We start from the raw sequence: 22285 nt of genomic DNA, 5'->3' as shown, positions 1-22285 counted from the left end.
TTCTACGCTCCGAAATGCCACCTCCGATCAGCCAACCACGCCCTCGCCGCCGTCCCCCGCATCCGAAGAGCGACAACAGGAGGAAGGTCCTTCTCCTACCTGGCCGCCAAGACCTGGAACTCCCTCCCGACCGACCTGCGCCTGACCCAAGACCACCTCTCCTTCAGGAAGAAGCTGAAGACCTGGCTGTTCGAGCAGTAGCGGCACCCCCCCCCCCCCAGCGCCTTGAGACCCTACGGGTATGTAGCGCGCTCTATAAATGCCATTGATTGATTGATTGATTGTTTTAATAAGTTTCTAGTAGCATTTAATCACTCTCAAGCATTGCATTCATGCTGCAGCATCATAGGATTTGTGCCAAGCGCACTCTAGTTCTTTGAATTGTTTCTTTTATGAGCAATGCTTCATTGAACCAAGCAACTGGGGGGCTGCTTCCTACTTTTATAGAGCTTGGCAGGAATAAAATGATCCAAGGCAGAATTGAGCCATGCTTTGGTGGAAGTCTCCGCCCGTTCTACATTAGAGTCTAATAGAGGCACACTCCTTTCGATAAACCTTGAAAAGGCAGATGGGTCCACTTTATGGCACTGCTTTCTCAGTGTGGGGTTACCGGTAATGCTTTTATCAACGCTAGGTGTATCAATGGTCATGGGCATCAAATAATGGTTTGACCAGGTCAATGGAATAGAGGGAGCAGTTTGAAGAGTGGCCAGGTTAGAAAAAACAGGGTCCAGCAAATGGACGGCCTCATAGCTGAATGTTTTACTAACTGAGCTAATTGGAAAGCGGCCAGGTCATTAGTAAAGTCCTGGATTTCTTTATTATTGATTAGATCAAGATGAAGATTCAAGTCTCCAATTATACTCAAGTTGGACAATTGACGTGAGTGCAAGGTAGAGCACCCTATTAGAGATTCCCTGAGGACGCATCGGAGCAGGGCCGGGTCACTGACTACAGTCCCCAGGCTCCACTGCACGCCGCATCACTCTTCCCGCGACCGGAGGCGCTCAAAGGCAGCAGCAAGGTCGCGCTGTGGGGGACGCTTCCGAGAAGAGCTGGGGCACTCCACACCACTTGGAGTCAAGCTAGCCGGGCTGAAGAGAGGTGTTACCTCGAAACCGGTCCGGTCCTCGGATGCTTGATTCCGTTCTGGGAAGGACATGGCTTTTGTAGTTCGGACTGGACTGTTCCCATGGGGCAACAGGGTCAGAGCTGATTTGCATATCGCCATTGTCTAACCCAGGGTGGTGTGGAGTGCAAAAAAACGATGGATTTGGGCCCAGATCTTTTGACTGGGGGAGTGTGTGACATTGATCCACATTCAGTCCATCACTTGTTGTTTTTGCAATTGCCGCCCTAAGTGCGCTGGGGATGCCCAGACGTGGGTCCCAGGCACTCCACACCACTTGGAGTCAAGCTAGCCGGGCTGAAGAGAGGTGTTACCTCGAAACCGGTCCGGTCCTCGGATGCTTGATTCCGTTCTGGGAAGGACATGGCTTTTGTAGTTCGGACTGGACTGTTCCCATGGGGCAACAGGGTCAGAGCTGATTTGCATATCGCCATTGTCTAACCCAGGGTGGTGTGGAGTGCAAAAAAACGATGGATTTGGGCCCAGATCTTTTGACTGGGGGAGTGTGTGACATTGATCCACATTCAGTCCATCACTTGTTGTTTTTGCAATTGCCGCCCTAAGTGCGCTGGGGATGCCCAGAGGTGGGTCCCAGGCACTCCACACCACTTGGAGTCAAGCTAGCCGGGCTGAAGAGAGGTGTTACCTCGAAACCGGTCCGGTCCTCGGATGCTTGATTCCGTTCTGGGAAGGACATGGCTTTTGTAGTTCGGACTGGACTGTTCCCATGGGGCAACAGGGTCAGAGCTGATTTGCATATCGCCATTGTCTAACCCAGGGTGGTGTGGAGTGCAAAAAAACGATGGATTTGGGCCCAGATCTTTTGACTGGGGGAGTGTGTGACATTGATCCACATTCAGTCCATCACTTGTTGTTTTTGCACTGCCTACAGCCCCCAGGCTCCACCACATGGCTCATCACTCTTCCTGCTCCCAGCGGTGCTTAAAGGCAGCAGCAAGGTCCCGGTGTGGGGGGAAGCATCGGAGCAGAGCCGGGGCACAGACTACAGCCCTCAGGCTCTACCGCACGAAGCATCACTCTACCGGCACCCACAGATGGTTAAAGGCAGCAGTGTGGCACCTCTGCTCGGGACTTGCCCGGTTCAAGGGCCAGCCCATCCATGTCCTTCTACACTCCCCCTTTACAGGCCCACCATGGCCTAGAAAAGGCTGAGCGCAACAGAGGAGGTTACCTCTTTAGATACCTTTCTGGCCAAGGCAACATTGGCATTAGAAAAATAAATTGTACTTACAGAAAAAAGACTTTCGTTAGGGGCAGGGCAGTCATCTAATCTAGTTATTTCTCCAACTAAGAGGGGTGTAACAAAACTATATGGTGGGGTTTCTCTTTCTGAATTGCCGGCAGTCTCTGTACCAACCCCCGAACATTCATAGCCTGCCTCTACATTTAGTGGGAAACCAAATGACGCTACCTGCGTAAATGGGAAATGAAAAAGAGGTTATAAGATACTGCCCACCAAGTGTCCAGCCTAGAAGATCAGAAAGGTCGCTATGCCAGCAAGTTACACATGTATGAATGGCCAGCAACATTGAGAGACTACATTTCCCTCATATTGGTATGATCTTCTGATAACTTTAGACAACTTTTGCAACTGATCTGTGCCCGTTAAGATTCTATAGATCGCACCTAAGTTGATCCCCTCTGATGTCTGTAAAACTCTTAAAAACTATAATTGTGGAAGTTATAATTTGTGTTTTAATTGTGAAAACATGATCCTTGGTCATGAGTTAGCTAAATTGCCCTCTACTTATATTGGTCATCCTTGTGTTGAAAATCAGTTGGTCCCCAGCAAGGATCCTATAAGTCCAGACCATGTAGATGTGGTCCCTAGGTGTTGCCCACCACAGGTGACCATACAAGATTCTATGGGTAAGGGGCAATCACACGACTTACCAAGACCACAGGTTTACCTGTTCAGTGCTCATGACGGCCTGGAGCCGTCATGATGCACAGTGGGCCTGTGCTCATGATGGCTCCAGGCCATCATGGCACCCACCCATGGGGGAAGCGCTGATGCTCCCCCGTGGGATGCCGATCTGGGTATTTTCACTGGGGAAGGCAGGGGAAGCCCTCCCTCTGCCTCCCCCAAGCCCCCCTTTCACGTCATCAATGACATCAGCGCGCAAGGGGCGCTGATGTCATTGGAGGTTTCCCTTTCTACCCAACGCGCTGGAAGCCATTTGCTTCCAGCACGTCGGGGAACAAAGAGATATGTTTTTCCTCTGTGGAGGGGGGATTTTAGCAAAAGAGGCATCGGGGAAAGGAAAGGGTTTTCCTTTCCCCTGATGCCTCTTTTGTGCATTCCTGCTGCACCATCGTGCGATCGTGCAGCAGGAATGCCCACTAGACCCCAGGGATTTTTTTTTCTATAGGGACAAGTCTTTACTGTTTGGGGGAGCGGCCCCTTAGGCAAGGGTCGCTCCACTTGCAGGGACCCAAGGCGCCCTGCTGGGCGGAGAATGTTGCTGCTACCTTGCCCAGTGCAGGTGTGGCCCTGACAGCTTTTCCTCCTCTCTCTATGACCGCCTCATTCGATCTGATGGCTTGTCTTAAATCAGGTTCTCCTCGGGATGCCTGCCCTGCCAAGTTTTTGGCAAAAATGGCAGCTATCATTAACCCATATGTGAACCCTCTGCTGAACTGTTCTCTTGCACAGGGTGTGGTTCCCCAGTCTTGGAAGCAGGCAATGATTATCCCCCTGCTCAAAAAGCCCGGTTTGGATGCGGAGGTGTTGGCAAATTACAGGCCTATCTCGCTCTTGCCTGCTTTCGCGAAGATCATTGAAAAGCATGTGCACAAGGTGCTGGCCGATTATCTGGAGTCCCATGATCTACTGCACCCTACTCAATCGGGTTTCCGCACCAACCTTAGCACCGAGACTGCTCTCCTGGAAGTTTCGGAGGCGATTAAGGAGGTGCTGGATTCGGGTGGCAGGGCGATGCTGGTGATGTTAGATCTGTCGGCGGCCTTTGACACCGTCCCCCATGAGGGTCTCCTTGCGAGACTCTCAGAGATTGGTCTCAGGGGGACGGTGCTCCAGTGGTTCCGTTCATTCCTGGCAGGCCGTCGACAAACGGTCTGGGCCTCCGCTTGCTCCGCCGAGATGTCGCCATTGGGTGTCGGAGTTCCCCAGGGCTCAGTATTGACAGGGCTCAGTATTGAGCCCAACTCTATTTAACATCTTCATGACCCCTCTGGCGGCTCTGGCGGAGTCTTTCGGGGCTCAGATCGTCTCTTACGCCGATGACACCCAGCTCCTCTTCACCTGCGAGAGGGGTGCGGATTTCGATGGAGGTAGGATCCAGGGTTGCCTCGAGGCTGTATTTCAGTGGTTCCAACATCACAGCCTCAAGTGCAACTCGGATAAATCCGAGGTCCTCTTTTTCGGGTGCAGTTCGGATCCGGACTGGAAAGTGTGGTGGCCTGAGAACATGTTTCCACCAGCAAGTTCGTCCCAGGTGGCGAAAAACCTTGGGATTAAGATTGACAACGGCCTCACACTGCGCTCACAGATAATTGGCCTCACGGGCACCTGTTTTGGCTTGCTCCGGATGTTGCGTAAGTTTCTCCCTTTGTTATCGGAGGAACACAGGAAGATCACAGTGCAGGCGATAATTGGCTCGAGAATTGACTATGCTAACGCTCTCTATCTCGGCCTGCCAGAATATCTGCTTCAACGGTTACAGGTGGTCCAGAATTCAGCAGCTCGGGCCATCTTTGGACTATCTCGCCGTGCTAGAGCCTCGGGTCTCCTGGAGGCACTGCACTGGCTTTATGTCCGGAAGCGGATAACTTTTAAGATCCTGACTCTGGCGCACAAAGCCCTGCACGCCTCCGGTGCGAAATACCTCCAAAAAAGGCTGACCTTCTACCACCCAGCCAGGTCGCTGAGGTCAGAATCCTTGTTTCTTGCTGCAGTGCCTCGTGTGAAGAGGGCACGCATTGGAGGCCGCTCTTTCAGACTACTGGCGCCCCAGTTGTGGAATAAGCTGCCAGTGGCCCTGCGCAGCATTTCAAACTTGTTGGCCTTTAGGAAAGGGCTCAAAACCTGGCTTTTTACTTCTTAGTTTTTTCTGGGCTCCGTTGGTTTTCCTTCTGCTTTTTATCTGTTTTCCTTTGTTATGTTGTGAGATCGGTGTGCAAAACAAAGCGCCGGGACACTCTATGAGTAGCCGTGCGCTATATAAAACCCCAGTATAACATAACATAACATAACATAACATAACATAACACTTTTTGGGGTAATGGTGTATGGCTTTTTTGCCATGTGTTTTAAATAAATGGCCCACTGGATCACCAGGGAATATTTGTGTGGAGTGGCCCCTTGGGCAAGGGTCACTCCCCTTTGGGGGCATTGTTTGCGGCTGTGTCTGCCCCCAGGGGGCAGATTTTCTTTTTTAATTGGGCCCACTAGACCGCCAGGGATTTGTTTGTGGGGAGTGGCCCCTTGGGCAAGGGTCGCTCCCCTCTGGGCAGCATTAATTTGGCAGTTTCTGCCCCCCTGGGGGGCAGATCGGCTGTTTTTTTTATTTTTTTTACGGCCACTAGGGATTTATTTGTGGGGAGTGGCCCCTTGGGCAAGGGTCGCTCCCCTTTGGGGGCATTGTTTATAGCCGTCTGCCCTCCATGGGGGGGGGGCAGATCTCACCATTATTTTTATATAGGGACCACCTGGCCACCAGGGATTTATTTGTGGAGAGTGACCCCTTGGGCAAGGGTCGCTCTCCTTTGGGGGTAATGTTTGTGGCTGTGTTTGGTGGGCAGATCTCACCATTTTTTTTTAAACTGGGCCCATTAGCCCACCAGGGATTTGTTTGTGGAGAGCGGCCCCTTGGGCAATGGTTGCTCTCCTTTGGAGAGCATTTATTTGGCCGTTTCTGCCACCCTGAGGGGCAGATCGGCTGATTTAATTTATGTAGGGCCACCAGGGTTATTTTTTAATGTCGGGGAGCGGCCCCTTGGACAAGGGTCGCTCCACTTTATGGGAGGATGATTGTGGCCTTTTCTGCCTTCCTTGGGTGGCAGAATAGCAGTATGTTTTTAGGTCCATCTGCCCCCAAGGGGGGGGCAGAAGCCACTAGACACCAGTGTTTTTTTAATGTTTGAGATGGGGAGTGGCCTCAAGGGCAAGGATTGCTCCCCTTTTATGGCGGTGAATAATTTATTTATACTCTTAAGCCCCCCTACCCCTTAGCTTGGCTAGTGGATTGTGTGTGGACTGGTGCGTAATTTGCATATGTGATTGTAAAGTTTTTTTCTCCTTTTTATTCTAGTGTAAAGCTTTGGATTCCTGTTTGCGGTTTCGGCAGTGGTTGTTCTGCAGTTTTGCGTAGTTGCATTTGTTTTGTTTGGTAAGAAAAACATTTTTGTCGTATTTACTCCAAATGAGTATTATTTTTTTATTTTTAAATTATTTTTATTATTTTTTATTGCATTTAAATTCGCATCCATATGAACAATAAATATCTCCATCAGACGTTAGGTTGTACATATCACCTATTATGGCATACACAACAGACGTATCACAACTTAGAAATTTTATAATACAGCAATTGACGTTACTCTCATATCTCCCCTCCCACCGCCAACTTCCTTTAGTCATATTTACAATCCATCCCATGCGGCCCTTCCTATATTTATGGGCTTGCTTCGGGAGTTGAGTCAGTTTGTGGAGGCTCACAGATATTCCCCCAGAATTCATTCCACCGTCCCCATATTCTAGACCATTTTTTGGGACATCCTATGAGAGTAAACCGCCCTTTCAGACACCATTGCGACATCCATTGTCTCTTTCCCATTGTTGGTGCGTAGGTACCACCCCAGAGCCCTAGTTCCTGGCTATATTCCGTTTTGCGATCGTTATCCCCAGCGTGGCCCAGTTCTGTAGTGCCAAACTTAAATCCGTAGGTTGCCAGACATTTAGGAGGCGCCCTCTGGGATCTAGCGGGGCTACTGCCCCCCTACCTCCGAGATTTCATTCACCACCTGTTCCTAGTAGGATTGTACATGTGGACATTCACATATTATATGATAAAATGTTCCAGTATGTCCACACCCTTCCAAGCATAGTGGATCAGGTGCGTGCCCAAGTTTGTGTAAAGTAGTGCGTGGATAATATACCCTGTGTAGCACTTTAAGTTGTATGAGTTTTAACTTAGATAGAATCGCTGCCTCTGGGGCCGACGCTAGCGCGTCCACCCAGTCTGACTCCTCCATGTCTTCTAATTCTGTCTGCCACTTCTCCCTCAGCACTGTCAAGGGGTCTGGTTGATTATTAACCAGTTTACGGTAGGTCAGGGAGATGGCCTTTTTGTCCATATAGTGGTGAGGAGTCTATCTTCTAAGGGCGACGTCTCTGGTAGTTGGGCATCTGAGGGGATAGAGCTCTTGAGCGCGTGTCTAATTTGGACAGATCAATAGAATTCTGTCTCTGACATCCCGTATTTTTCCCGTAGTGTTGCAAAGGGAAGGACCTCCCCCTTTACACACAGATCTCCTATTGTAGTGATACCAATGAGGTCCCATTGCTTGAATCCCAGAGTGTTAGTCAAGGTGCCCAAACGTCAGGTCTCCTAGAGGGGGGTGGCCTGTGTTAGTACCCCCTCCCAACCCAGTGCCTTTTGCACTGTGTGCCATATTTTGATCGTGTGTGCAGTCGGTCCTGTCAGTGTGTTTCGTCTCTTATTGGTGTAGAGGGCTTTCATTAGATAATCTGCGGGTAGTAGGCACCTATCCATTCTGAATGCCGGTTCATCCTGTGGGACGTGCAGCCATTGGTTTATCACCACTAGTTGTGAGGCCCAATAGTATAATTTAACATTTGGTAATGCTATTCCCCCATCGTACCAGCTACGTACTAATTTGTGTTGTGCTATGCAGGCCGGTTTTCCGTCCCACAGCAGTGTGGAGACCTCTGCTTCGATTGCTTTAAAATATGAGGGGTGTACTGGAAATGGGGTATTCTGAAGGCCGTAGAGGAACCTAGCCAGTGCTAGCATTTTGAAGAGTGCTGCCCTCCCCAGTAAGGTCAACGGAAGAGATCTCCAATGTTTGACATCCACCCTGAATTTTGCCAGTGGCCTCATTAGGTTTTCCTATATAAAGATTGTTTCCCGCGGTGAAGCATATATTCCTAAATATTTGAATTCTCTGGTCGTGATTTGTAACTGACATCCTTGTGGGAGCCGGGGAGTGGGGCCATGCAGCACGTAGAGGAGTGATTTTGTCCAGATGATAGTATACCTGGACACTTTCCCGTATGCATTGTGGCGTCTAATGAGAGGATGGCCGCATCTTCATGGATCTCTGGTGTCCGAGCCAGTTCTCCATGCAAGCGTTTTAAATTAATAGACGTATTACGTCTCAGCATGAATCCTGACTGATCAGGGTGAATCAACTTCTTTAGGTGTGGCTGCAGTCAGAGTGCCAATGCTTTGGCCAGTATCTTGGCTTCCGCGTTTATTAGGGATATTGGGCAGCAGGAGGAGCTAGTCATTGCAGGTTTACCTGGTTTGTGTATCGCCACAATCCTGGCCAGTCTTTGGTCTCTGGGCAAGATCCCCTGCTCTTGGCTCTCATTATACATATTAAGTAGATGGGGTGCGACCATTCCCGCTACTTTTTTGTATATTTCTACCGGCAAACCATTAAGCCCCATTGCTATCCCGGTGTGAAGCGCTGCCAGCGCCCCCCCTAATTCCTCGGCCGTAAAGTCTGCTTCTAGATCCTGCATGGCCTCTGGTGGTAGGGTAGGCATTTTTATATCACGGAGGAACTGTATGTTTTCTTCCACTGTGGCTGTAGCATGTGGTGTATAAATCTGTTCATAATATGTTGCCAGCCCCTCCACTATGAGCTGGAGATCTGTCGTTATAGTGCTGTCTTCTAACGTCAGTTGGGCAATCCATCTGCTCTCCTTCTCCCTCCTTTCCAACCATGCAAGCATTCTCCCAGCCTTATCCCCCAATTCATACAGCCTATATAGGGTATCAGAGTGTCTTGTTTTTGCAATTTTCCACGCATAGGCCCTAAACTCTTGGGTTGTTAACGTCAGGGTTTGTGTTGTGGTATCGTTAGGATTTGCGGCATGTGCCACCTCAGCCTTCTGTACTTCTTTTAAGGTGTCTAGATTCCTTCTGTGTTCTCGTTTGTGTTTGGTAATAACCGATATGACTTGACCCCTAATTACTGACTTGTACGCCTCCCATAAAATGCTGGGCGATTCTACTGACTGTGTTCTCTGTAAAGTATTGTTCAGTGGATTTCACAAGGGCATTTGCAATTTTAGGGTTCTTAAAGTAGCCCGAGTAGAGTGGGAAAAGTCTTTGCCTGCCGGGCATTGGTGCGGTGTATGTGAATTGTACTTGTGAGTGATCCGAGATGCCTCTTGGTAAGTGTATCACCCAAATGAGTATTATTGTCATGCATGAATGAATTTTTTTGTAAGTGGTGTCATAATGGCAGCATATTTAGTTAGTGTTTTGAGCATGACATTCTTTGTGATGTGTTTTGCATTGTCTTATGTGTAATTTTCTTTTCTCTTTCTTTTTTAGTGGGATATTGTTGATCCATACTGTGTCTGTGCAGAGTAGGTGGTGATGAGTTTAGCTACTTCTGGCAAGTGAGTGGTATCGTTTTGGAGTATATAGGTCTTTCTGATAGACATATTTTGTTTATTACTTATTTTACAAAGTGTTTGTTTTTGTTGACTTGTTTGACAAGTTACCTTTATTAGTAAGCATTAAGGCTAGCCGTACAATGACTGCTCAGCAGGTGGTTGGTATGCTTCTCGAATCTTCCTCTGAGCAGGATTATGAGACTGACAGTGCGTCTGAAGGAGAGGAGGGAGGGGAAGATTCAGGCAGTGGGTTTTCTCTCCACATGGAATGATCGGATGATGTAGGTACTCTCAGTGCAGATGAAGGTACTCTCAGTGTGCATGAAGTTACTCTTGGGTGTGGATGAAGCTACTCTTGGGTGTGGATGAAGCTACTCTTGGGTGTGTATGAAGCTACTCCCGGTGCGGATGAAGCACCTATTTTAGAGGAGGATACTGCTGTGCCGATGGTGCAAGAGGCATCTGGATTGCAGCCTGAGGCTGCTAGGCTTCCTACTGGAAGGGCTGGACTCTGGGTTGATCCAAACATGGTGCAGACGGTGTTGCCTGCCTTTAGCGGTGATGCCAATCCAATTCAATCTTTATTTCGATCTGTTCGATCATCAAAGATATACAAATAATCACAGTCATTATACTTTATACAAATCAGTAAAACATTAGTTGTAAAATTAGACTACAAACATGTGAGTCAGTTCATCATCAAAGGAACTTAAAATCATTAATAGGCTAAAATTATTAAAAATCCACTGCCGCCTTCAAAAGGCGGGTGCGAATGAACCACATTGCTGTGAGATATTTTGCCACTACAAACACAATTGGAGGTGACACATCAGTCTTTAAAATTCTGTACGCGGCCGGAGCGGCGAACATGGCGGACGCACTCTAGAGAGCTCCGTCCCGCCGGCTAAACATCCTTGTCAAAATCCTGCATCGCCCTCACTCACATCAACCCTGGTGGAGAGCCTGACTACTGGGCACACAGCGGAGGCTCCGGTGGCGATTTTGTCAGCTTAGCGGTGGATGCCCCGGACTTCGGCGTCCCGTGACCGAGAGGCCTGTGCCGCCAGAGAGAAGCCGGGAGCTCGAGTTTGCCCGCGCCCGGCCGGAAGTGAGCTGCCGTGGCGAGCTGCGGAGCGGAGTGCGCCAGACTCCATACCTGGCGATAGACAGACCTGGGGCCGCCTGGTGATCAGCGAACGGCCGTTGCGGAGGTTCCCGGCGCTGTCCTAAGACCTGTGACGTCGGAGGCCGGGTAAGCCGCCATTCCAGGCGGGAGACGCTGCGGGGGGAGGGGTAGAACCCTCGGCTGGGACTGCTCCCACTCGGCGGCCTGATCGGACCGCGGGAGCCTGGTGACCCGGGTGTGGTGGGGTGCTCTATCCTTGGGCCCCCTCCCCAGACTTCATAGACCGTCCTGCCCTCCCCCCCCCCCGGCGGAGACCCGGGAGCCGAAGAGAGGCCTGCAGGTCCTGAGCGTGGAGGTGATTAGTGGGCCTGTCCTGAGTTGCTGGCCCCGGCCCATGATTAGACAGAGACGGTCAGCGGTCAGACGGAGTGTGCGGTTGGCCGAAAACTGGAGCTTCCGCCCCCTAGTGGCGCTTCATCGATGCAGGAAGCAAGTCTCTGCGGACTGGTGCTTGTACCTGGGGATGGGGGTCGCCGCGGCAGCGCTGTGGCTGTAACCCCCTGAGGGACTCGATTATACCTCTGTGGCATCTGAAGAGACGGGGGGGCATCTTCCGAGGGTCCAATCCCGGGTGGAAGGGACGCTCATCCAGTGCCCCTGCTACTGACCTGCACCGTATCCTTGTGCCTGCGACCCACCATGACGAGAGGCGGCAATAGTGGCAACACTGCGAAACAAGGCCCAATTGATAAGTTCACGGGGCCGAGTGGCGGGGCAGGGGCCGCGGGAGGCTCGCAGGAACCAGGTCCGGACAATGCGGCCCTCATGGCTGCTATAACGCAATCCAGAGATATGCTTGATGCACAAATTGGAGCTGTGGGGGCTGATGACACCTTACTCCAACAGGATCTTCGCAATGCGGTGGCCCGCATCACTGAAACCGAGACCAGAATCACGGGGGTTGAAGACGATGTGGTGATCCTTAAAAAGAAAATGGCGGCCATGGAGGGGATTCAGAAGGGCCTTGCGCTCAGGGTTGAGGACGCCGAAGGACGAGCCAGGAGAAACAACCTCAGATTCGTGGGATTTCCGGAGGACAGCGAGAAAGGCGATATGGCGGCGTTCCTGGCCCGTTGGTTGGCGGGGTGGCTCCCCCCGGAGTCCCTGTCGCGTTGCTTTGTGGTTGAGAGGGCGCACCGAGCACTTCTCCCGAAGCCACCTATAGGTGCTCGCCCTAGGCCGGTGATTGCCAAGCTGCTCAACTACCACGACCGGGATGTTATTCTGCGACAGGCTCGCGCAAAAGAACCCTTAATGTATGACAATCACAGGATCCTCATATTCCCTGACTATACTAAGCTGGTGCAACAACAACGACAATCCTTCACGGCGGCAAAGGCGCGTCTACGAGAACTAAAAATTCAATATGCCTTGCTGTACCCGGCCCGCCTCCGAATGGTCTTCCAGTCCCGGACACAGTTCTTCAATTCGCCGGAGGAGGTCTTTGCTTGGACAGATGAAACAGTTCGCATCAGGGTGCATACCCCCCCGGGTCGTGACTCTGACCCTCGAGGACTCCCCGGAGATCACGTAGCAGGAGTAACTGGCGATCACGCTCCCAGAAGAGCCAACTCTCCCAAACTGAGGCGACGGAGGAAACTAGTGAGGCAGACAACCCAACGTCGCCGTCCTGAGGCCCCGGGACACTTCACGTATCCTTGACATGGGGCACGAGGATTTCCTAATGGAACATGGTTGCTTCGATGGCGAAGTTTCTAACTATGACTATCGGCTTGATTGTTTACATCATAATGTATGTGTAAGGGGTTGATGTGGGTTGGGGGATGCCTGAATGAGGGCGGACGTACCCACGGAGTTCTTAGCTTAGTTGGGTAGGGGGTAAGTAGAATTTGAAGGGTTTGTTGGGTGGGGATCCATTGGCATAGTAGGTACCCGGCCTCCCGTTGGGGGCTGGCGATACCCTATTCCACGACAGGTACTTCAATGTTTGTGAGGTATGAGGTTGGGGGGTGGTCGGGTTGTTGCGCATCTGAACAGGGGAGTTGGTGGGGAGGGGATGTTGTTGGGGTGGGGTGGGGGTGGGGCGAGGGAACTAAGAGGGGGAATGGGGATGTCTGCACAGTGTTTTTTTGGGTCCTATTGACGCGGGATGAGTGTGTGTGGCCTCTAACATGCGGGATATCCGATCTTCAATCCATGAATGGCGGTTGAAGCTTCTGAATCAGGCCTACAGAGGGCAGCTATGCGTGTTATGAGTTGGAATGTACGGAGGATGCTGAACAGGATTAAAAGAGGGGCTGTCCTGCAACAGGAGGAAAGGGATAGAGCTGATGTGTTGCTGCTGCAGGAGACCCACCTCATGGGTTCAAAGACCCTTAGCGTACAGCGATATGGTTACCAGCAGGTGTTTCATGCGGGGTTTGTGAGGGGATCCCGGGGGGTGGCTATCCTGGTGCACTGCAGGCTTTCCTATGCTCATGAGACTCAGTGGATTGATACCCAGGGCAGATATGTGTTCATTCAGGGCAAGATAGGCACCGAGCAGGTAGTCTTTGGAAGTGTTTACGCTCCGAACCCGCTGCAGGGTGCTCTTATAGAAAAGTTGTTTGGTGTCTGGGCTGAAATCCCTGATGTTATGGCAGTCATAGGCGGAGACTGGAATGATGTGATGAATGCACGGATCGACAGACATAGGCTGGGGGGGGGGGGTGCCACCGGACACACATACTAAACTGAATGGCATGGTGAGTGGTATGGGATGGGTTGACACGTGGAGGCACCAACATTCCCAACACCGTGAATATACATATGTCTCAGCAGTACACAAGTCCTTCTCTAGAATTGATTACCTATTTGTCCCCCACGCCTGGGTTGGAAGGGTGGATGCCACGGCGATACTGCCACGTGGTCTGTCGGACCACTCTCCGGTGGTACTTGACCTCCTTCTCGACAGGAGAAGGCAGCCGTTTCGATGGCGCCTCTCCACATGGCACTTACAGCAAGAACCATATCAGTCTCACATGAGGGAAGCTATTGCTCACTACTGGAGTGAGAACGAACACCCCGACATAAATGCCATGACCCTCTGGGAGGCGCTGAAACCCACACTTCGCGGGGTGGATGTTGCTTGGTGCGCTGCCGCCCGCAGAATGCGCAGGGAGGACCTAGCTAAGGCGGCGGACCACGTTAGGTATCAGGAACACAGATGTAGCGAGGGCGGGAGTGAGGAAGAGGTACGACAACTTCTGCTGACGCAGCAGTCTTATGCCTCCTTGCAGCTAGACGAGGCTCGACAGTTGTGGCTAGCGACCAGAGTAGGATCTACCAATGGGGCGACAAATCCAGCCCGATGCTCTATAGACTCTGTCAGAGCACTTTCCATGCGCAGTCACTACCATGTCTTCGAGATGAGACCGGGAAAACTATGACGGCCCGACGGATTTGGCGGCCAGCTTTGCATGATATTATGAGGCACAATACGCCCCCCGGGAGCTCCTCTCACCCGGCGACATTGATAAGTTCCTGGCCGATCTTCCACCGAGATCGATTTCGGATGACGGGCGGGCTAGACTTGAGCTTCCATTATCGGTGGAGGAACTGAGTACGTCCCTCGGGGAATTGAACACAGGCAAGGCCCCCGGGCCCAACGGATTCCCTTACGAATTCTTTAAGAAGTTTCACCTCCAACTAGGTCCATACTATAGTAGAGCATTAGAGGCGGCCAGGGAATGTGGCCGACTTCCAAGGGACTGGCGGCATGCAGAAATTGTGGTCTTCTGCAAACCAGGAAGGCCTCCAGACCAACCCGAATCCTACAGGCCAATCTCATTACTAAATACCGAAGTAAAAATTTTGGCAAAGGCACTAGCTAATCGCCTTCTCCCATACATCACAGATCTCGTCCACCCAGACCAGGCCGGGTTTATGCCCCGTAGGGCAACACGACACAATATCAGGCGCACGCAGGCAGCGGTAGAGGCGGCCCGTGCAGCGGGGATCCCTGCGGCCCTTCTCCTGGCCGATATAGATAGGGCTTTTGACTCGGTAAGCTGGATCTACCTTCGTGCGCTCTTGTCCCGTCTGAATTTAGGGCCACACTTCTTATCCTACCTACAACTATTGTACACCGACCTCACGGCATCTGTGAGGGTGGCCGGGGCAGTGTCGGATTCCTTTCCCATAGGTAGAGGCACCAGACAGTGATGCCCCCTGTCACCATATCTATTCGCCTTGGCCATGGAACCACTGGCGGCGTGGGTCTGGATGGATGCCCAGCTGCGGGGCATCGAGTGGAATGCGGGACCATCTGACAGAATTGCGCTCTATGCGGACGATGTCCTATTTTTCCTTACAGACTTTAATAGATCTGGACCGCGGGTCCTTGACATTATGCGGATTTTCGGGGAGGTATCGGGCCTTCGCTTGAATCTGCGCAAATCAGTACTGTGGGTGCTGGGGGAGCGTCGGAATTTGGGGTCCTGGGCCGGGGCATTACAGGAAGCAACGGGAGGTATTAAGTATTTGGGGATATTCCTGACAGACATGGACGCGCAATGTCGTGCCCGTATGGGAGCGTATCCGCTCGGACACGACTACGTGGTCCCGTATGCCTCTAAACGTGTATGGCCGCTCAGCCATCTTTAAAATGGTGGCCCTCCCGCGTCACATATACCAATTACAGAATCATCCGTACCCTATATCGCCGCAGTGGTTCCGGCAGGTAGACTCGGCGCTTAGTAATTTCTGGGCTGGGGGAGTAGCAAGAGTGGCGCTCCGCACATGCTTTCTCTCCACGTACTGTGGCGGCCTGGCAACGTCGGACATCCGGTCCTATTATCAGGCTTCCCATCTGTTGATACTGAATGAATGGTGGTATGGGGATCGAAGTGATCCCGCCTACGCCCTGGAGCGATTCCTGACCAGACCCAGACACACTGCACACTTTACTGTATTCGGCTGCTAAAAAGAAGAGGCTTCCGGTGGTCACACAAGTAGTACTCCAGGTATGGCGTGGTGCACTTCGTCGAATGGGATGGTGGAATAGACTGACAAGGGAGACCCCATTGTGGCAGAATGGGCAGCTGCCGGGGTTGCAGTCCCTGCAGGGCTTCCGTGGCTGGGACGCGATTGGCATCTCAGCTGTTGGACACGTGGTCAAGGGCACGACCCTCAAATCGTTCCAGGAGCTACGCGAGGAATATGACATGCCCCAGACCCAATTTTACAGATACCTACAGCTCCGTCACGCCATTGCCCCTGCCCTGAGAAACCTCGACTCGCTGCCCGAATTTAGCCCCCTGGAGGCTAAGGTATTCATGGGGGAATTGGAAAGCAAGAAGATCTCAGCAATCTACCAAACACTGGTCACACATTGCTCAACCTCGCTGGATGGCTAAGTGGGAAAACGAACTGGGGGCATTTGAGGAGGAGGATTGGAGAGAGGCGCTTGAGGCTCCCAGAGGGGCGGCCATTGCGGTACGACTGCGATTCATTCAGTTCAAGTATCTACACAGGGCATACTATACCAGGGAATGACTGTGGAAGGCAGGCTTGATTGTGTCTCCTGATTGTCTGAGGTGTGGCAGAGAAATGGGCACGTTCCTGAATACAGTTTGGGCGTGTGATGGTCTACGGAGGTTCTGGACGGGAGTGTGGGACTGTTTGTCGGAAGTGCTGGGCTGGGACTTAACCCGCACAACGCAACTAGGCCTTCTTCATATCCTGGAACAGGTGGGAGGCAATCTTTATAAACGCCACTTGTTGTTGTTGGGTCTCATGATGGCCAAGAGAGACGTGGCTGGTGCCTGGAAAGACCCCAGAGACCCCTTATTGGGAGTATGGAAAAGGGAACTTGACTTTTATATGGGACTGGAACGCCCGATCTTTGAGGCCAGGGGCTGCCCCCGTAAACACTACAAAATCTGGAAGAGGTGGGCAGAGTACAGTGGGCTATTGCTGGAGCCGCCAGCATCTGGTGGACCTGGTGAAAGACACTTGGACATTGAGCCCGCATGATGAGAAATACACACTCATTGTTTTTCTTTTGCTATACTTTTTACATATGGACTGTTTAGGCGCTGTGCAGAGGGTGGGATGGGGGAGTCTGGGTGGGGGAAGTGGGGGGATGAGGGGAGGGGGGTTTTGGGGTTAGTTCTTACATATAAATGACTGATTGAATTGCTTGCAATGTGATTGTTGATTTCATGCTCACAGTCTTTCCGGGTTTCCGGAAAACTGTATGTATTATGTAATTTTTCAACAGCTCAATAAAATTTTGTTCTGAAAAAAAAAATTCTGTACGCAGGGAAGAACTATCTAAAGCCCAGATTTTTGAGAAGGGGGACAAGCCAGTATTTTCTGGCTCTTTGATAGGCTTTGCAGGATAGAACCACGTGTAAGTCGTTTTCTTGGGAATGCGCACATGCCGGGCAGTGCTCAGTGGTTGGAGGCGAAGACCAAGAGCTAGTAAAAGACCTAAGGGGTAATGTGCCGTATCTCCATTGCAGAAATAACTTCCTGGTTAAGGCAGGGGTCATGCCCTCCAGAACACATTCCAGGAAATAGGAGTCTTTGCTTTGAATAAATAGGTTCGTCAGGGATCCCTCTCGCGTGCTGTCCAAAGCAATAGTAAGCTTTAGATCGTAATAAGCTTTTGACAGTACTTTGCGTGGTATCCTGCTACTTGTGTTTGCTGGATCAGTCCAAAGTTCTGGGAAGCCCAGACTCTCGCATGACCTTTTTATGTAGGTTAGCCATGGGATGTGGGTGGCATTTGATAGAGATAAGAACTCCTGAAGCTCAGTCCTGTAGTTGGTGAGTTCTTGGCTGCTCCATAATCTTCGCCAAAAAGTTAAAGGTTTGAGACCCAGTTCTTCAGCAATTGGTCTAACTCCCAAGTCTTAATCTCAGAGGGAGTAACGGTGTGCTTGGTGGGAGAGCTACCAACTGCCTGATGAATTTGTTTTCCGTAATCATCAGGTTTTGGGCAGAAGTGTGACCCCACAATTCAGCCCCATAAGTAACTGCCCCCCGTGCCTGGGATTTATAAATTTGGATAACAGGGCCAAGTGGACGATATGTTGATTTGTTCACCATCCTGGAGATGCCACACACTATCTGCACCAGTTTCATATTTGCCTTAATCAGGTGTGTCCCCCATGTCATATTCTCGTTTAGTGTCACTCCTAAATACTCGAATGTGGAGACCCTCTCTAATCGCACGAAACCGAGCAAGGGATTAGGGCGTGTTGAAGGGGTTTAGGATCATATATTTTGTTTTAGAGGCATTGATCTCTAGGCCCCACTCCGTGCAAAATATCAGAAAGCCGTCAAGTATCCGCTGAATTCCCATGGGGGATTTAGACAGCAGCAGGGTGTCGTCCGCGAACATGATAGCGGGCACCCTGTGGCCATTCAATTTGGGCGCATCGGTGTCGTCAATTCTGTTCAGGTGGGCGATTACCCCGTTGACAAAGAGGCAGAACAGGGTCGGTGCGAGCACACAGCCCTGTCTCACCCCTCTGTCAACGGGGAATCTTTCCGTTAAGTTGCCATTTCTGCCACACCTGACACGTGCAAAGTTATTCTGATGCAGTTTCATCAGGATAGCAAGAATATCTACCGGGACCCCCAGATCAGCGAGCACACTCCATAATCTGGATCTTGGCACCAAATCGAAGGTGGCTCGAAGTCCACGAAAACCATGTACAAGCTACCCCCCTCGATTAGTGCGGTCCGCCAGTAGATAAGATTTAGGCGGAATATCTGATCGGTTGTAGACACCCCCCTTCTAAATCCCGCCTGGTATGGGCTCAAAGTATCAGTTTCCTCAAGCCAGTTCTGGAGGCGGTCTAATATAAGCCTACCAAAAAGCTTCTGGGACACATCTATTAGGCTGATGGGCCTGTAATTGGCTGGGAGCAGAGGCGAACCCTTCTTAAATATAGGGACAACCTCTGCGCCCAGCCAAGTACTGGGGACCTCCATGCCCATCAGGACAGCATTAAATATTGTCAGCAGATAGGGAGCCCATACATCAGGCTCTTGTTTGAACAGGTCGCCTGGGAGACCATCCAGCCCAGGAGCCTTGCCTGATGACAGACCCACAATGGCAACTCGCACCTCCTTTTCCGTGAAGAGGTCCCCCTTAGAGTGGCTAGATGTAATTGGGGATGGGTTGCAAGAATCCCCGGCTTCCACTGTATAGAGGGACTAGAAGTGCTCCTGCCAAACCCCTGGCGCAATGTTCGGTTCTATTGCCGATGCTAGATGCTCAGATCCCATATTAACAATTTGCCAGAACTTACGGTAGTCCCTGGTGGCTAGAGAACTAGAGAGTTCCTCCCATTTATCCTGGTCCCATTCAATCTTGGCCTGGGTGACCGTTTTCTTGTAATCCCGTCTTCTGGCCTGTATCTCCAGTCTGCTTTTGCCCTCCTTAATGCAGGACAGGAGATCTCCCTTCGCCTTGCGGCATGCAGCGTTATACCATGTGTTACGGTATGACCCGCCACTTCTACTTTGGCCCTTGGTAAATAGATCTGCCGCCAGGGTCCTAATAAGATCCTCATGTGCCAAATACAGTAATTTGTGAGTTTCCTGATTACTGGGTTCCTCACTTAGGATACCCACTTTTTCCAATATTGGAATGAGTCCAGCATAAAGCCTGGGAAGCTTCTCTCTACTAGTGACTAATTTTTCTCACCTAATTCTCCTTCTGTTGTTTTCGAGGAGAAGCCCTGGATTTGCTACCACTGTGACATAGTCCCTGCCCTCCTTGCCAGGGAGAACGTAGTCCAGTTCAAGGGCGTTGTGGTCGCTATCGACTCTCTCTATCACCCTAAAGTCGATGATATTAGGCCACATGGAAAGTTGTACTAGGACATAGTCCAGTCGTGACTCCCTGCCCGCTCTATTAAAGGTATGTTTACTGGGTATATCAGATTTAATGCGCCCATTGCAAGCTCTGACACCATGTTTGAGAGTTAGGGCAGTAATCTGTAGGGCAAGTGGTGTCCGAGCTCTGGGTGGAGGGGCCACCGTAGAGGGAACAGACCACCTTGCGTCCTCTTCCAGGGAGGGCCCATCCAGGAGGCCTACGAGGGGCTCAAAATGTAAGTTCAAGTCCCCACCCACCACAAATGGGATCCCCTTGGGGATTTCACTGAGGAAAGCTGATAATTCATCAATAGTAGGTGATTCTCGTGAAATATTTACCGGCCTTGAGTATACGTTTATCTCAGCAAGTCTACGAGAATTTGTCCATTCCAGCAACACCACTAATATATCCTCAGAGGCCAGGGGGAGACGTACAGCCTGACAGCCCAGGTGGGTCGCCACCCAGGTTGAGAGGCCTCCAGAAGGACGGCCCCTGCCCCCCCATTTCGCTGGAATGGAAAAATGCAAGGAAGCCCTGGCGAGAGTACTCGTCCCTCGCCCAGGTTTCCTGGAACAGGCATACATCCCCGGAATCAACAAAGGCGTTCTATTCCTGTTGATCCAGCTTATTGCCCAGGCCAGCCACATTCCATGAAATTATCTTCAGAGATGGTGGCCTTAAATTCGAGGCCGCTGTTAGGGAGGAAGCGGTGTCAATTACGCTACCCAGGGACCTTGTCTCTGGAGTCAGATCTCCCAAGATGTGGTGATGCAGGGTGTAGAGTGGATTGTGAATTTTTTTTGCCTATTCAGTTTTTTCAGTTTTTTATAAATGATGTATTTTTTGGGTGAGATTGTTGAGCAGACTAATTTGTATGCTGAACAGTTTTTGAGGGGGAACAGTGACAAACTGAGGCTCCACTCTAGAGCTACCCGGCGGACTCTCACAAATCTGTAAGAGATGAAGAAGTTTTGGGGTTTGACTTTATTGATGGGTTTGACAAGGAAGCCGTCCATGGCTTCATATTGGTCAACCAGTCCCTGGATGGCAAAGGCCATATTTCCTGAAGTTATGACTTGTGATCAGTATTTACTTTTGCTTCAGATGCTGCATTTTGTTGATATTGCTTTGGCGTTGCCACTGATCACCATGACTGTGGCCGTCTTTTTAAGATTCAGCCTGTTCTTGTTCACTTTGTAGATAGACGTTCAGTGATCTATACTCAAGGGAAAGAAATATCTATTGATGAGTCTTTGGTCCTGTTCAAGGGCTGTTTGGTTTTAAGGCAGTACATTCCTAGCAAGAGGGCACGCTATGGAATTAAGCTGCATATGTTGTCTGAGAGTAGGACAGGATATTTTTTTAATTTCCGTGTGTACACTGGTAGGGATTCCACTATTGACCCCTCTAGATGTCTGTCCACTTTTGGAGTTTCAGAGAAAATTATGTGGGATCTTGCTAGAGGACTGTTTAACAGAGGCCACCATTTGTACCTTGATAACGTCTACACTGCTGTGCAATAGTTTAAGGAATTGTTCAACGTGGACACTTTTGCTTGTGGCACAATCCGCTCTAAGCATAAAGGTTACCCAAAAGAGCTTGTTTGCAAAAAACTTCAGAGGGGACAGTGCAGTTCCTTGCGTAGTGATGAACTACTAGCTGTGAAATTTGTGGACAGGAGGGATGTGTACATGCTGACTACCATCCATGATGAGAGTACTTCACCTGTGCATCTTTGGGGTCAGATTGCTGAAGTGTGCAAACCTGTATGCATTTTAGACTACAATAAGCACATGGGTGGTGTTGATAGAGTAGATCAGAGGTTGGAACCTTACACTGCTATTCGTAAGGCTTACGTTTAGTCTAAGAAGTTGGCCATTCATCTCTTCAATTTAGCAACTTTCAATGCATTTGTTATGTTCAACGAGTGTTCTCCTGCGTCAAAGTCGACTTTTGTACTGTTTCAGCAGTCTGTGATAGGCAGCCTTGTTGTTGTGGAACAGGCAAGTATTCTAGAGTTGGAGTGGTGGAGGATGTGGCTCGATCTTCTCATCTTGATCATGAACACAGCTAAAAGACTAGCTGACGAACTACTGGTACGCATCCAAGCTGCAGAGAGTGCACTGAAAAGCTCAATCCCTAATCCTGGTTTCAAAAATAAGCTAGCCGAACTGAACAAGGAGTTAGCTGAACATAAGGATTATCTTATGAAACAGAAAATAACCAAGTTGCAGAAGGATATCCAACGTTTCTCGAAGGAGAAGGTGTATCCTTGCCTAAAATCAGATTATGTCCCACCAGGAACGGGCTATCTCTCAAACTCTAGTACTACTTCCTCAAGAAGAGGCTCCAACAGTGATAGTAATTCGAGTGGGGAAGATTGGCAGCCTAACCGAAACAGAGGGAGAAGAGCAAATAGGCGTGGACAATACAATTTTCCACAAGCTCCCTACCAGGGACCGCCTTTTTGGTAGTACCCTCCATTCCCACAAC

The 22285-nt window shown here is 50.5% G+C and overlaps 1 protein-coding gene across 1 annotated transcript in view; it reads right to left on the bottom strand.

Moving 5' to 3' along the window:
- The window catches only part of LOC144759342 (uncharacterized), a 215256-nt gene that overhangs the window by 39142 nt on the left and 153829 nt on the right, over positions 1 to 22285 (bottom strand). The window contains exon 5 of the mRNA XM_078646480.1: positions 2382 to 2561. Within this exon, the coding sequence (XP_078502606.1) occupies positions 2382 to 2561 (180 nt within the window). The remainder of the gene's footprint in view (positions 1 to 2381; positions 2562 to 22285) is intronic.

This window comes from Lissotriton helveticus, chromosome 1_1 (assembly GCF_964261635.1).
Source record: "Lissotriton helveticus chromosome 1_1, aLisHel1.1, whole genome shotgun sequence".
NCBI lineage: Eukaryota > Metazoa > Chordata > Amphibia > Caudata > Salamandridae > Lissotriton > Lissotriton helveticus.
This window is presented reverse-complemented; position numbering and strand designations above follow the sequence as displayed.